General features: G+C 43.5%; 1 protein-coding gene across 12 annotated transcripts in view; it reads left to right on the top strand.

Annotated features, from left to right (window-relative positions):
* Positions 1 to 16,285, top strand: part of LOC121458752 (A-kinase anchor protein 9-like) — a 136,942-nt gene extending 120,657 nt beyond the window's left edge. For all 12 annotated transcript variants that reach the window (XM_041668098.1, XM_041668096.1, XM_041668095.1 and 9 more), the window contains 10 exons: positions 996 to 1,664; positions 4,125 to 4,333; positions 4,887 to 4,989; positions 7,434 to 7,607; positions 8,594 to 8,788; positions 9,696 to 9,928; positions 12,194 to 12,279; positions 13,318 to 13,447; positions 13,920 to 14,059; positions 15,745 to 16,285. In XM_041668098.1, the coding sequence (XP_041524032.1) occupies positions 996 to 1,664; positions 4,125 to 4,333; positions 4,887 to 4,989; positions 7,434 to 7,607; positions 8,594 to 8,788; positions 9,696 to 9,928; positions 12,194 to 12,279; positions 13,318 to 13,447; positions 13,920 to 14,059; positions 15,745 to 15,785 (1,980 nt within the window). In that variant the 3' untranslated portion in view covers positions 15,786 to 16,285. The remainder of the gene's footprint in view (positions 1 to 995; positions 1,665 to 4,124; positions 4,334 to 4,886; positions 4,990 to 7,433; positions 7,608 to 8,593; positions 8,789 to 9,695; positions 9,929 to 12,193; positions 12,280 to 13,317; positions 13,448 to 13,919; positions 14,060 to 15,744) is intronic.
* Positions 16,286 to 16,540: the final 255 nt, after the last annotated feature.

Below are 16,540 nucleotides of genomic sequence, written 5' to 3'. Positions count from 1 at the left end.
CCTGCCCATCCTCCAGTTGTTCTTTACCTCCCAACAAAGAGTTCTCTTTGGTTTTTTGTTTCATTGGTTGGTTTTTCAAGACGGGGTTTCTCTACGTAGCTGTTCTGGAAGTCGTTCTGTAAATGAGGCTGGCCTTGAACTCAGAGATCTGATGTGGGATTCCCTTGTGTATGCTATGAATATGTTTTATTACTATTGGTTAATGCCAGAGGCTTAGCAGAGTAAAGCCAGGCAGGAATTCAGAACAGATATAGAGTGTAGGCAGAGTCAAGAGCGATGCCATTTAGCTTCAGAAGGAGAAGGACACACCAGAATTTTACCTGGTAAACAGCCTCGTGGTGATGCACAGAATAATAGTTATGGTTTAATTTAAGATGTAAGAGCTAGCTAGGAATAGACTAGAGTCACTGACCAAACACTGTTGTAGTTAATATAGTTTCTGTGTTATTACTGGGTTTGGGTGGCCGGAAAATGAAAGAACAGTGTCCAAACAGTCTCCGTCTACAAAAGATCCATCTGCTTCTGCCTCCCAAATGCTGGGATTAAAGGCATGCACCACCACCTCCCAGCAACCCCTTTGTATTTTAATTTCACATGCATTCCATGCCCTCTCTTCCTCTCTGAAGTTGACCTCCTCCCCCATGCCCATGGTTCTTCTCTGCTTGTCATGACACTGAAGAACAGCTGTTTTCTTGTGCTGTTATGTATAAGTACATAAACATTTAAAAATATGTTTTATTAATATATTGCAAAGGTAGCATAAGAACATACATATTTTAAAGATAGTAATTTGAAGAAATGTACTCTGCTTTATATTTAGCTGGAGAAGGTTGTGTTTATATCCTTGATGCAAGCAAGCCATTTGGCTGTCTAAATAATTCCCTCTATGTACTGGATAACAATTCTGTCTTCAATTACCAAGTGCTTTCTTGTTGCTGCAAAGTCATGGTTATATACTTTAACAGTATTTTTAATATTAACATGTTCATCTCAAGGATCTCAGATTCATTCTGGAGGACCAGAAACAGAGGAATATACACTTAGATACACTTCTGGGACAACAAAAACAACTATTAGATGATCTACAGGAAAAAATGGAATCACAGAAAATATTACATAATGCACAGTTATCAGAAGAACAAGGCCGGAACATAATGCTCCAAGTTCTTCTAGAATCTGAAAAAGTTAGAATTCGGGAGTTGAAGGAGAGCTTAGACAAGGAGCGAGAGCTGCATGCCCAGCTGAAGAACAGAGGTGATGACCTGCAGCCCCAGCCAGCCGTCCCTCCTGCGGAACTACTTCAGTACCTACAAGAACAAGTAGAGGAAAAGCAAAAACGCATAATCGAACTTGTAAATGAATCTCAAAAATATAAACTGGATTCTTTGGAAACTAAATATCAGATGGAAAAGGACAGGCAGATTCATCAGAAAACCTTGCAGCTAGAAAAAGAAGCAAACAACCTGGGCCAGAGAAAAATGGAGGAGCTTCAGGGCAAAGTGGAGGAGCTTCAGCTCCAACTAGAAGAGAAAAGACACCAGGTACACAAGCTTGACCTCGAGGGAAAACGACTACAAGCGATTATGCAGGAATTCCAAAATCAGGAGCTAGGGCAGGAGGAAAAACGGAGAAGTAAACGACTCGTGTATCAGAATATTAATGAGGTAAATGTTTGTTTCTTTTCCCATATGTATGAAGGCAGGAGAGACAGGTCAGTAGGTCATATCTGCAGACCTGCTCTCTGACCTCTGGATGTATGGGTGGCACATAGACACACACACAGTGATAACATTATTTTAAAGTTATAAGTAATTTTAATATGTAACAATAATCTTAATATTTTATAATATTTTAAAATACTTACATTCAAATCATCCCAAAAACAGTGTCTGTAGAATTTTATTTGAAATATGTATAGTAATTTTGTTCCCTCAAGAAAGTTATTAGGATAATGATAATTTGTTTCTTGAGTCTGTTTGTGGGAAATCTTGTCCCATCCCTTTACTCTGAGGTAATGTCTGTCATTGAGGTTGACGTGTATTTCTTGTATACAGCAGAAGGCTGGATCCTGTTAGTATCCATTCTCTTAGCCTGCGTCTTTTATAGATGAATTGAGTCCATTGATATTGAGAGACATAAATGACCAGTGATTGCTAATTCCCTTTATTTTTTTGGTGGTAGTGTTTGTGTGTTTTCCTTCCTTGGGATTTCCTGGTATTTGTTGCCTATGTGTTTTTGGGTGCAGTTAGCTTCCTTGGGTTAGTGTTTTCTTTCTAGTACTTTGTGTAGTGTTATTCCTCTCCAGTTCCCACAGTCATTAAGTCCCAAAGAAATCAAACAGAGATCTACACTAATCATAAACTGATTGGCCCATTAGCTCAGGCTTCTTATTAACTCTTATAACTTATATTAGCCCATTATTCTTATCTGTGTTAGCCACATGGCTCAGTACCTTTTTCAGTGGCATAGTCACATCTTGCTTCTTCGGTGTCTGGACAGGACTGCCGAGGAATGGGCTTCCTCCTTCCCAGGATTCTCCTGTTCTCATTGACCCACCTCTACTTCCTGTCTGGTTGTCCCACCTATATTTCCTGCCTGGCTACTGGCCAATCAGCGTTTATTTAAAACATAATTGACAGAATATAGACAATTGTCCTGCATCAGTGTCGGGCTGGGTTTGTGAATAGGTATTATTTAAATTTGGTTTTGTCATGGAGTATCTTGTTTTCTCCACTGATGGTGAAAGAAAGCTTTGCTGGGTATAGTACTCTGGGCTTGCATCCATGGTCTCTTAGTGTCTCAGCACATCTGTCCAGGACCTTCTGGCTTTCATGGTTTCCATTGAGAAATGGGGTGTTAATTCTGATAGGTCTGCCTTTATATGTTACTTGACCTTTTTCTTTGCAGCTCTTAATATTCTTTCTTTATTCTGTATATTTTGTGTTTTATTATATGGTGAGGGGATTTTTTTTTTTTTTTGATCCAGTCTATCCGGTGTTCTATATGCTTCTTGTACCTTCTTTAGGTTGGGAAAGTTTTCTATGATTTTAAATATATTTTCTGTGCCTTTGAGCTGGAGTTCTTCTCCTGCTTCTATTCCTTATTATTCTTAGGTTTGGTCTTTTCATGGTGTCCCAGATTTCCTGGATGCTTTGTGTTAAGAAATTATTAGATTTAACATTTTCTTTGACTAATGACTAGTATTTCCTCTATGGTATCTTCATCATTTGAGATTCTCTCTTCCATCTCTTGTATTCTGTTGGTTATGCTTGCATCAGTAGTTCCTGTTCATTTACCCAGATTTTCCATTTCCCGAATTCTCTCTGTTTGTGTTTTCTCTATTGCCTCTATTGCAGTTTTCTAGTCTTGAACTGCTTACTCACATGTTTGTTTCTTCTTAGTTTTCTTGACTTTCTTTAAAGGAAATTTACTAATTTCCTTCAATTTTTTTGTCTTTTCCTCCATCTCCTTAAGGGAATTTTTCATTTCCTCTTTTAGGGTCTCTATCATCGTCAGAAAGTTATATTTAAATTTTCCTCTGCTGCCTCTGGATTAGAATGATCAGGTCTTCCTGTTGTATGACCACTAGGTTCTGGCGTTACCACATTGCTTTTTAGGTTATTGAATGAGTTTTTGCATTGATGCCTACCCACCTCTTCCTTCAGCTGGTACTGACTGCTTCTTTGCCTCCTGGTCCAATGCTTGAATTTGCTGTCTGTGTCTTAGGGAGCTGCTCTTAATCTACTCTGTGCAGTCGCTGTCTGTGTCTCAGGGAGCCACTGAGGTCTCTCTTGGCCTGCTGTGTGCAGCTGCAGCCTCTTGGTCCTCTGTGTGCAGCTGCAGCCTCTTGGCCCGCTGTGTGCAGCTGCAGCCTCTTGGCCCGCTGTGTGCAGCTGCAGCCTCTTGGTCCTCTGTGTGCAGCTGCAGCCTCTTGGCCCGCTGTGTGCAGCTGCAGCCTCTTGGCCCGCTGTGTGCAGCTGCAGCCTCTTGGTCCACTGTGTGCAGCTCCAGCCTGTAGTTCAGAGTTCCTCTGAGGTAGCAGGGGATGATAGGTGAGTTTCCCCTCAAGAAAGAAAATGAAATGTTGCTCATTTGTATTTTTTTTTTCTGTCCAAAATTGCCAGGAAGCCACCTGGAACGTTACTGACGACCGAACTAGAAACTGGGTTCTTCAGCAAAAAATGGAAGAAACCAAAAACACAAGCTATGCAAAAGTGATCGAAACGAATGGAGGAGCAATTGTCTCTTATAATGATGTACACGTTATCAGACAGAAACTTCAGCATTTGGCTACGAAACTTCAACTACACATAGCCCAGAAAGCCTGTAACAGGTTAGCCTTCTGCCTGCTCTATAGAAATGATACTCTTGACAGATCAGGCAGGAGTGAGAAAATGTTGGATTTTGTTTTTGTTTTCTTTTATTCAGACAACATCTCACTATGTCGCTCTGGCTGGACGAGAATTCACTCTGCAGACCAGGCTGGCCTCAAACGTGTAGAACAACCTGTCTGCCTCTGCTTTCTGGGAATAAAGGCATGCAACACCACACCCATACCAAAAAAGAAATATTTTAAAGATAATGCGTGTCTGCATTAGATGGTGTTCTTTAGCAGGGCTTACCTGTCTGGAAACAACTACTCCTTGAACCAGAAAGGGGTCATATTTAAGAGTAAACTGACAAGTGAAACAGAGCATCCTTCACTGCTAGTGTGTGTTAGTGATGCAGACAGAGCGGTCTTAGCCTCTAGAGTGTGTTAGTGACACAAACAGCAACCCTAGTCACTAGTGTGTGTTAGTACAACAGGCAGAGTGTCTCTAGCCTCTAGTGTGTGTTAAGAAGTGTTATTGTGAGATCTGTTTTGACTTTTTGTCTTTTTTATAAAGACAAGAGTTTGAAGTATCGGATGAGGATGTTTTAAATTGGGTTCGAGAAAGAATTGATCGGCTCATTTTGCGAGTACAACGACTAACTAGCTGTCCACATGAGGTAAGACTTTTGAAAATTCTTTGTAGAGACAACAAATATCAAATGAAATTATCCTCCATCCAGGCCTAGGAATGTGTGCATCCAAATGGACTAGGGTCGCAAAAAGCCAGTACATGCAGTGCCATTATGGCTCCTCAGTCAGCCCCCATTGTCAGCCACGTTCAGAGAGTCCGGTTTGATCACATGCTCCATCAGTCCCAGTCCAACTGGATTTGGTGAGCTCCCATTAGATCAGGCACACTGTCTCAGTGAGTGGACCAATCCCTCGCAGTCCAGACTTCCTTGCTCGTCTTCTTCCTCCTTCTGCTCTTCAACTGGACCTTGGGAGCTCAGTCCAGTGCTCTGATGTTGGTCTCTGTCTCTATCTCCATCCGTCACCGGACGAAGGTTCTATGGTGATATTCAAGATATTCATTAGTGTGACTATGGAACAAGGCCAGTTCAGGCACCCTCTCCTCTGCTGTCCAAGGACCTAACAGGGGACATCCCCATGGACACCTGGGATCCCCTCTAGAGCCAAGTCTCTTGCCAACACTAAAATGGTTCCCTTAATGAAGATATCTTCTTCCCTGCTCCCATATCCGCCCTTCCTCCATCTCAACCATCCCACTCCCCCAAGCTCTCCCAGTCCTTCCCTTCTCTCTACCCCTCTCCCCTTTCCCCCACCCCACCCCCATGCTCCCAACTTTTTCCCGGCGATCTTGTCTGCTTCCAATTTCCAGGAGGATCTATATATGTTTTTCTTTGGGTTCATCTTATTATTTGGCTTCTCTAGGCTTGTGAACTATAGGCTCAATGTCCTTTGTTTATGGCTAGAGTCCACTAATGAGTGAGTACATACCATACTCATCTTTTTGGGTCTGGGTTATCTCACTCAGTATAGTATTTTCTGTTTCCATCCATTTGCATGCAAAATTCAAGTTGTCATTATTTTATACCGCTGACTAGTACTCTAATGTGTAGATGTGCCACACTTTCTTTATGCACTCTTCCATTGAGTGGCATCTAGGTTGTTTCACTCTCTTAAAGTATGTTTTTCCTTGTCTTCTGTGCCAGTGCTCTCCCTCACCTGCTCCAGCCAGCTTTGCCTGCTCCCTTGCCTGCTCTGCCTGCTCTCTCACCTGCTCCAGCCAGCTCTGCCTGCTCCCTCCCCTGCTCTGCCTGCTTCCTTCCCTGCTCTGCCAGCTCTGCCTGCTCCCTCCCCTGCTCCAGCCAGCTCTGCCTGCTCCCTCCCCTGCTCCAGCCAGCTCTGCCTGCTCCCTCCCCTGCTCCAGCCAGCTCTGCCTGCTTCCTTCCCTGCTCTGCCTGCTCCCTCCCCTGCTCTGCCTGCTCCCTCCCCTGCTCCAGCCAGCTCTGCCTGCTCCCTCCCCTGTTCTGCCAGCTCTGCCTGCTCCCTCCCCTGCTCCAGCCAGCTCTGCCTGCTCCCTCCCCTGTTCTGCCAGCTCTGCCTGCTCCCTCACCTGCTCCAGCCAGCTCTGCCTGCTCCCTCCCCTGCTCCAGCCAGCTGTCTGCTCTCTCTGCAGTTGCTATGCTTTTCTGTGACTCCAACTGTGAACCTCCCTGTTCCCTCAGCATGAGCTCTCCTGCTCTGTCCAATTGTTGCTTGAGGTTCTGGGGCTTAGGTGGACAAAGTGACAAGAATTTTGACCTGTGGACTGTTTTGGTATAGGCCTTTTTTCTTAACCTGTGGCCCAGGCTTCTATTTTCAGCTAGCTACTAGACATATTTGTGTCAGGAGGTCACAGACACAATCAAACCTAAACATTGTTTTCTCTTCCACCTTTCTTCCTCATACCCCTTTTCTGGTTCTGATATCACTCAGTGTGGAAAGCCAAAAGTCACCATAGACCATATCCTTCACTCTTACCTGTACATGGAAGCAGTCACAGGCTATGGAAATGTCCACTCCTGTGCCCTTTCCTCTCTGTCCTCTTCTGTAACCTGTTACAGCTCCTATCCATACTAGCAGGTACCATGGATGTGCACCTTCCACATGCTGTTCTACGTCACACTGCTGCCAAAGGCTGTGGTCCCCTCCCCCACCCCCGTCACATCTTCCTTGGCTCACTGTCACCTTGTTTAGGTCTGTCGTCATAATATGCAGCAACACTTAGTTTGACAAAGCATCTGCAGGCTCCTTCAGAGCAGCGCTCTTGTGTGAGCTTCTAACCTTCTATGCTCCTCCTGCTTCCTGTGTCCTCCCAGCTGTCTCCGGCCTGGCGGATTTCTACTATTACCGAGCACGGGTTCACGACTCTGTTGGTGTCAGCCCCTGTGTCCTCATGTACATGTGTGTCTATATAACTTCATGGCTCTGTTGGTGTCAGCCCCTGTGTCCTCATGTACATGTGTGTCTATATACCCTCATGGCTCTGTTGGTGTCAGCCCCTGTTCCCTCATGTACATGTGTGTCTCTATAACCTTGTGTCATTTTGTTTTCCCAGCACGGCTTACTACCCTCCAGTACCTCTTGTACGGAAACCATATTAAGACAAATCTCTGAAGTAACAGGACATGTTAACCAACTAACTGAAGAAAAGAACAACTTACGGAACATTATTATGCAACTGGAAGAACAGATAAAGTTTTATCAACAGACAAGTGCTGATAGAAATTGTGTAAGTTTGTTTTTAGAAGTAATTCAAAACTAAGAATTTCTCCCTAGTTCTATTTTTAACCATAATATAAAAATTCCATGTATGACTCTTATTAGGATATGTGGAATATATTATATACAGTCACAACAATAATAAAAATTCTTATTATTAAGGGACACTTCTTTACCACACTGTGGGTTTTATGTGTGGGGGCGGGGGGTGCGTGTGTGCGTATGTATGTATGTGTGTGTATATGTATGTGTGTGCGTATGTATATGTGTGTATGTATACACACACACACACACACACATATATACGCACACACGCACCCACACATAGAATTGCTCATCTGCATCCAGCCTTGTACATGAGGAAACCAACTCATATTCAATCTAAGGTCTAAAGATGTTTGTGTCACTGAAAGACACACTGAAAGAGATGTTCAAATGCAGATACTAAGTGTTATTGTCATCAGTTACTACTTACTACATTTATGACCAAGTGAAAGATGATGTTAATCTGAGCATGGAATCACATGCCTTTAATCCCAGCACTCTAGAGGCAAAGGCAGACAGATCTCTGTGAATTCATGGTTAGTCTGGTCTACATTACCAAATCTCTGACTCATAAGGGTTAGTCTTCCTCACCATTGGGACATTGTCAAAAAAAAAAAAAAGTTAAATTATTTCGGGCTAATAACTTACTCTCTGAATTCAATTTTTTTTAAAGCTAGTCTCTATGTTTACCCTTATATTTTAAAGCAGAAAAGGCCATCAAAACATCTACATAGCCAAGTGGATAATGTGTTCATGTGGCCAACCTGAGAGTCACTCACTCATATCCATGCTGGCTTCTCTCTACTTCAGTGATAGGGGATCAACACTTTGACCCAGGCCATTGTGTTTGTGACTGAGACCTCCCTGTCGTGTTAAAAGGCCAAGGCTAGGTAATCCACTGTGATTTAATTCAGTCTTCTTGAAAACTTGTGACAGGCCATGTCTCTGCAGTTCTCTAGGTTCTCATTTGATGGTAGTGCTAGCATCAAAGACATCATTGCCTCAGAAAAAGAAGTCTGGAGCAACGAGAAGTTGACTCTTCAGAAATCCCTGCAAAGGGCAGAAGCAAAAGTGTGCCGACTAAAAGATGAGCTGAAAAATGACACTTTACATCAGAATAGGAGCCCTGAAAATGCAGTCTTTAAGGTACGCAAACCCTTCTGGCTTACTCCTAATTGAACAGACCACAGAAGTATAGTTGCTGCTCAGACTGTGTCCAGAGGGATCTCTGTAAAGACGCATGCCCAAAATTGCAACACATGCAGCTCTGCTTTCCTGCTGTCAGCAGTGTGACCTTATTCCCCAGAGTCTTGTCTCCTATTAGACACACAGAACTCTTCTCGTGCATGGTGTAAGTACAGCACCATGACTGTCTGGAAGAGCATCGTGCCCTGTGAGTGGTCTCTCTAATGCTGCGAATGTATGCAGTAGTAAAACTGCCATGATCAGTTCATTTAAAGTCCAAAGTGAAAAGGAAGAAAAGTATCTGGAATATTTGTTCCAGCTATGGCATGGAATACAGTGACAGAAAACATTAACGTATTTAAGAACATAAATTGATAAGTGACTGTAATTTTAACAAACAAAATATTTTAAACATAAATGATAATGATAAAAAATGTTTGCAGGGCTGGAGAGATGGCTCAGAGGTTAAGAGCATTGCCTGCTCTTCCAGAGGTCCTGAGTTCAATTCCCAGCAACCACATGGTGGCTCACAGCCATCTGTAATGGGGTCTGGTGCCCTCTTCTGGCCTGCAGGCATACACTCAAAACAGAATATTGTATACAGAATAAATAAATAAATTTTAAAAAAGAAAATGTTTGCAGTAAATTTGAGTAAAACAGCTAGCCCCCAAAAAACACAGAAGATAACTCTGATTTTAGAAGTTGTGTTCCGAAGGCTTCTTCTGTCTCCTGTCATGTCAGGTAACACCATGAACAACAGCCTGGCCTACAGCCTGACCCTTGTCTTCTGTTTCCATCTAGGCAGTCCCCTCTGCAGGACAGCTCAACTGACTTCTCTGCTCTTTGTTCTTCCCGTCTTTAAATATAGAGAATTTATGGTAAATACTTGCGAGCTGAGAGTTTTCGGAAAGCCCTGGTATTCCAAAAGAAATACCTGTTGCTGCTCCTGGGGAGATTCCAGGAATGCGAAGAGGCCACTGTGGGGCTGCTTTTCCACATGACAGGATTCCCAGGCTTCCGCAATCCTGAAACAGGCACCAGCCGCCCAAAGGGATTGGCCATATTTCGCAAAGCTGTCAGAGTGTCTATCGCAATTACAAGGTAAAGTTGTGAAGAAAATTCATTTCCGTCCTAAACCTTCTAAGGACACGTGAAGAAGGCTCTGTAGACATCTTGCTTGTTTCTTTCAAGGTTTTCACCTTGTAGCAGAATCTTTCCCTGGAAAGTGTCTTTCCAGATATTAGGAGCTGATGACTCCAGTCCAGATTATCCTTTAAAAATTGTAAATAATCCCACCTCACACATATAGATCATAAAAGGGGAAGGAGGAAGGGTGTTTTTGAAAAATTACTTAGGCTGGTACATTTATTTATTTTTTTACTTGTTAAAATAAATCACTCCACAGTGCCAAATCTACTGCTGGCTTCCGCCCTGCCTTCCTCCTCCAGGCCTCACTGTTGCTTCTCAGCTCCACTCCTTTCTCACCCCTCGATCCCTTCCTCCCCTAGTATAGCATAAGCCAGGGTAAGCACAGTGGGTGCATTAATACAGACAGCTCGGCCTAGTGGAGGAGGGTATTCCCTTCCTCCCCTAGTATAGCATAAGCCAGGGTAAGCACAGTGGGTGCATTAATACAGACAGCTCGGCCTAGTGGGGAGGGTATTCCCTTCCTCCCCTAGTATAGCATAAGCCAGGGTAAGCACAGTGGGTGCATTAATACAGACAGCTCGGCCTAGTGGGGAGGGTATTCCCTTCCTCCCCTAGTATAGGATAAGCCAGGGTAAGCACAGTGGGTGCATTAATACAGACAGCTCGGCCTAGTGGGGAGGGTATTCCCTTCCTCCCCTAGTATAGCATAAGCACAGTGGGTGCATTAATACAGACAGCTCGGCCTAGTGGGGAGGGTATTCCCTTCCTCCCCTAGTATAGCATAAGCACAGTGGGTGCATTAATACAGACAGCTCGGCCTAGTGGGGAGGGTATTCCCTTCCTCCCCTAGTATAGGATAAGCCAGGGTAAGCACAGTGGGTACATTAATACAGACAGCTCGGCCTAGTGGGGAGGGTATTCCCTTCCTCCCCTAGTATAGGATAAGCCAGGGTAAGCACAGTGGGTGCATTAATACAGACAGCTCGGCCTAGTGGGGGAGGGTATTCCCTTCCTCCCCTAGTATAGCATAAGCCAGGGTAAGCACAGTGGGTGCATTAATACAGACAGCTCGGCCTAGTGGGGAGGGTATTCCCTTCCTCCCCTAGTATAGCATAAGCCAGGGTAAGCACAGTGGGTGCATTAATACAGACAGCTCGGCCTAGTGGGGGAGGGTATTCCCTTCCTCCCCTAGTATAGGATAAGCCAGGGTAAGCACAGTGGGTGCATTAATACAGACAGCTCGGCCTAGTGGGGGAGGGTATTCCCTTCCTCCCCTTGTTTAGGAAAAGCCAGGGTAAGCACAGTGGGTGCATTAATACAGACAGCTCGGCCTAGTGGGGAGGGTAGAATACCTGGACCTTATAGACAGGAAATGGTCTTCTGATGTGATGGGAGTGAGCCTGCAATGCTGAGAAATGCCAGAAGGTACCATGAAGGAGGGAAGCTACTGTCAAGTCCTCACCTCCCTGCTTTAGGGGTGTGGTTTGAGATGGGGTCTCACTCTGTCACCCTGGCCGTCCTGGAACTCACTCTGTAGACCAGACTGGCCTCAAACACAAAGATTTATCTCCCTCTGCCTCCCAAGTGCTGGGGTTAAAGGTGTGTACCATGAAACCTCTCTAATCCCTCCCTTTTTGCCCTGCAGTAGGCATGTGATATTTTGACCTTCCTTACACTGGACCCTGAAATTGGCATTTAGAAATTAAAAGTGGTACTCCCAAAAGTTCTGTAGCCCAGGGCAAAATGGGCAGTCAGCAAGGAATTCAGCTAGCTGGGGGCACAGCCCATTTCTTTCGAAACCACCACTATTATTCCTGCTCACGGGGTCTAACACACCCCATATCTCTGGCCTCCTCTCGCTGCCGGTGGAGGTTTGCTCTCGTCCCTCACCTGCCTGACTCCACTCTTTCCTCCTCTGTCTTTTACCTTTCACTCTTCCTTTGTTCACTCTTTTTCTGTCCACTTTTGCTCTTAATCTCCTTCTTCCCCCACTTGTAGAGTCATTGGCCTCTTGGGGAGAGAGGAAGCTCACAGCTCTGCCCTGTGCCTGGTGACTTGGCCAGAAACCAACAGAATACGTGGAGTTTAACTGAGGCAGTCATGTGATTGTCCTGAAATGTGTTCTGTGTTCATAATTAAATGGCATAATTTTGTTGAGTTTGTAGATTTATATTTACATAGCTGTCCTTTGAGATTTTATCTTGCGGTCTCTTTTAGAATGAAATATTTGGTTCGGCGATGGCATCGAGTCAAAGCTTCTGGTCCCAACAATGTTAATAGGGATGGCTTTGGAGTGGGTCCAGGTAAGGTCAGATGACATAGTTTCTGTGTATGACTCTGAAATTGCTACATGTGTAGTAGCTGTCACATGACCAGTTCTAATGCTGATACTGTCCAAAGACCGTGAGCAGCCTTAGAGTAAGGCTAGGGACTTCCGGAATTAGAGCCTGATTTCTGGTGCATGAAGACGGCACCAAGCCCTGTTTTTCTTCATGGGTTCTCCCAGGCCTCTGAGAGGCAGTTACTGTTGCTGATGCTGAGCCATGGAGAGCACCTGCCGTTCACCTCAGATTATCCAGCAGGGAAATAGTGGAGCCACGGCTGGAGAGCATTGCTCTTAGTCATGTGGAAGAATTGTGGTTTAAAGTTTTTACAGTTTAGCATTATATTTCTGAGCATGTTATATAATAATTGTAACTTTAAATTCCTTCTCTCTACAGCTAGAACTCAGTAAGCAAAATGTTAGGGCTGGAACAATTCAAGGCATAAGGAGGCCAAAAGCTGGAGGGCACAGAATAGAGGACACATTGTGATGTCAGGGCTGTGCCATGTCCAGGCTTCCTGACTTCTGAGAGTCAGAGAAAAGGAAGTATGCTTGGTTCCTCAGAGTATTTTAGGATAGCCTCACACTGAGATGAAATCCTTACCACAGGCACTGGTGTTGGCACAAGCAGTTAGCAAATCTTGATTTCACTTTTTTGGTTTTATTTTGTTTTGTTTCCACTAAAAGAATTGTATAGGGTTTTTACCACATCATTTCCCCCCACCCCCAGAAGCACACCCACTTGGAAACCCTTCCCCCTTTGATCTTGTATTTTACAAATAAAATATTCCAGTGAGTTTATCTTCTTTGAAGCATAGCTCTTAATTCGTGTTGGAAGGTAATCAGAAAACTACTGAAAGGCTCTTTGCGTTGCACTGTTCTCTTTAAGCAAGAAGAGAAACTGACTGTAAATAGCACATAGATCATATACTGCTTTTTAAACCCTTACTGGGTTTATATCTGTCTTCTGAGGCTTGGTACGTTTTTCTTTACAGTGATGTATTTTGGGTTTCTTTAGGTGTTGAAAGGACTGATCCACTTTATCATTCCACCAGTGGGCTGGAACTGTATCCAGATCCAAGGCAAATGACACATTATAGTTCAAGATCAGACCTGGATTTCCCGAGGTCTCCTTTACCATTTAATAGGTAAGAATTATCGAACCTAGCTGGAGTAGATATAGTAATGTTTCAGAGAGGAGTGAACCAACTGTTAGAATTTAAAAGTACTTTGCATTATAAGAGCTAAATATCTTTAGTTATATGTAGTTTCTATATCTTAAAGCTCAGAATACGAGCTACTTCTAATCTCTAAATGGTTTCTAAAGGAAACAAATGCTGTAGTTATAAATACGTGCTGTAGTTAAGACATTGGAAAAGTACACGCAGGAACAGTTGGTTTGCACATGTCCATCCTTCACTGAGCACTCTGTAGCCTTGGTACTGGGCCTTCCTATGACAATAGCATCTTTGAGCTTAGTGAAGAGTTACTTCCTTGTTATCCTCTATTTAGATGTGTGGGGGTATAGGCCAGATAGTGCATAGATCAGGGAAGAGGCAGTCTGGCAACTTGGCTGACTGTTTCTGTGAAATTGGATTCTGACCATACTCTAATCCACAGGTACCCAGGAACTCTTGTAGATTTCAATCCTGCCCTGACAAATCCTCAGCTACAGCAGTATAACCCTGGCAGAACACTGACAGATTATGTCACCCAGATCGATGCACTTCAGAGACGACTCGGAACTACTTTACAGTCAGGTGCTGGATTTTACCACTTTTCTGTTGTGGCAAAGCTAGACCCACCCATCTCTCTAACTCCATGACAGGTTTCTTTGGGTTAACCAAATCTTGTAGCTTAGTGCATAAGTACCCAGGCTGTACCAGCTTAATCTCTGACCAGCAGAGAACTGGCTCTTGATTACTCCCAAGTTCTATCAGCAGCTCCTGACAGTGATTAGACAAAATTCATATGAGCTCTGCCAGGGACTCTGAGACAGGTCCACAGCAGAACCTGTTCCTCATATGATAGGAAGCAGGAAAGTGTAGAAGGCAGAGCAAGCCTTGCCCTGAGCAAGTAATGCAGCCATTGTCCCCATTCCTAATTGTCCTTCTACATGTCATTTAAACAAGCCATCCCTTGCACTGTAAGCACCATCTTTTCTCTCCTCAAAAGTTCACTGTCATACACTCCATAAAGGTGGACTTTAAGGGCTGGAGAAAAGGCTCAGCAGGTCAAGGCACCTGCCTCCAAGCCTGAGTTACTGAATTCAGTCACTCTGATCCACAAAGTAGGAGAGAAGCAACTCCCACGAGCTGCCCTCGTGGGTTATCTGCACTGTGGGTTATCACCTACATACACATACAGATAAAAATATGAGATTTAAGAGATTTTTACAGATTTTGTAAGAAGTATCTTTCATATACACTTTATATAGAGGCAGATTCCATTCATCATGGAAAATCTTCCCTGCCTTCCTTTGCTCACTGTGGCCCCAAAACTGAATCACTTTGTTTAAGTTACTGTGCTAGCAGTTCACTTTGATGCTTTTGCTTTTTAATTATTTATTCTTTGTATGGGTGGGTGTTTTGCCTCCATGTGTGTATGTGTACCCCATTCATGCCTGTGCCTGCAGAGGCTAGAAGAGTGCATCAGATCAGCTAGGATGGGAGTTTCTGGTGATTGTGAGCTGCTATGTGGTTGCTGGGAACCAAATCCAGGTCCGCAGAAGAGCAGTCAGTGCTCTTGGAAGGCATTTCTCCTGTCCTAATCATGTTTAGGACTCTCTTTCTATGAATACACATACTATGGACTACAGAAGTCATTTCTTTAACCCAGGCAACCTTCAGTCACAAAACACATGAGCATTGTCTCACTTCCCTGCTTGGTGACTTCTAAATGTAGTCAGCCTCTTAGAACTAAGGTTGAGTTATAGGGCTGAAGAGATAGCTCTGTGCTTAAGGACTCACTGTTTATTCTAGAAGACCTGCGGCTGCTCCCAGCACCCAGTGTCAAATAGCTCACAACTCCCTTGTAACTCCAGCTGCAGAGGATCCAGTCCTCTAGGGTATCCTTGGACTGTACTCACAAGTATGTGCACGCACACACATAAATGTTTAAGAAGACAGTTGAAGTTCAGGTCTGAAGTCATGGGGTTTTGTTGTTGTTGTTGTTTTACGTTAATGCATATGTGCACATCTGGGCCACAGCATGTATGTGACATTGAAAAACCTTGTGGAAACTGGTTCTGTCCTTCCTCCATGTGGGTTCCGGGCACCAAACTCTGACTGTCAGGCTTGCAGCACCTCCATTGAATCATCTCACTGGCCCCCAACATCTTGAGATGGTTGTAAACAGATCATCTACCTGTATGAACTGGCTGCCCTGATATTGGTAACAGTCTGATTCTCCTGTTTTTTTGTTTATTTTTTTTTTTATTTTACAGGTTCACCTGCCTCCCAATATCAAACTGGTATGAGGAGATAATTTTCAAATCATGCTGTCATGAGGAGAAAGCATTAACTGAATTTTAAATAGACTCCCTTTGTAAATCAATGGCTCTTTTGTGCTTTTTTATCATGTATATATATTGTGTGGGACCAACCAGTACAAACACACTTACGGTTGTGTACAAATTCTTGCCAGCACATAAAGACAAACTGGAGTTTGTGTGTATAAACACCCACAGTAATCATTAAATTACATGTATATTTGTGGAATGCTAATTTAAATGATTAAATTATAAACTGTATTTATCACATGGGTGAAAAGGTTAAAGTTTTTCAAATGCTGCTAGATGTGTAGCTCGCAGTGTCCTGCACTTTTCTTACAAGGTTACATGTTTCTGCCTAATATATTTGCTACTGGTGATGAAGACAAAGCATCACTTGGAGAGACCTATTTTTGTATAATGGTAGAAGTTTTGAACTTTACTGGGCTATTTTGTCAAGAACTGAAATAAAAATGACCTCACCATTTTCACCATACTGTATTTGAACCGTCTTCATTTTTAACTCAGCCGCAGCTCAGCTTATGGCACATAGCATCTTGTTAATTCTCTCTAATAAGGAGAACTTAAGATCCAAAAGTGGGTTTCTCTCTCTCTCTCCATTACAGAACATCTTCAGTGTGCCTTTGTATGAACTATCCCTAAGTGAACGTTTTCAACTAAGTTGGCATTCTCATGATTAGTCCATATTTTATTACATTTAGTGTTCTTGTGTCCAAAGAGGCCTCCTCAC

The sequence above is a fragment of the Microtus oregoni genome, unplaced genomic scaffold (genome assembly GCF_018167655.1).
Source record: "Microtus oregoni isolate MIOR12 unplaced genomic scaffold, Mior012 000018F_ref0000195, whole genome shotgun sequence".
In the NCBI taxonomy this organism is placed as follows: Eukaryota; Metazoa; Chordata; class Mammalia; order Rodentia; family Cricetidae; genus Microtus; species Microtus oregoni.
The sequence above is the reverse complement of the archived record's forward strand: the minus strand, read 5'-3'. Positions and strand labels throughout refer to the sequence as shown.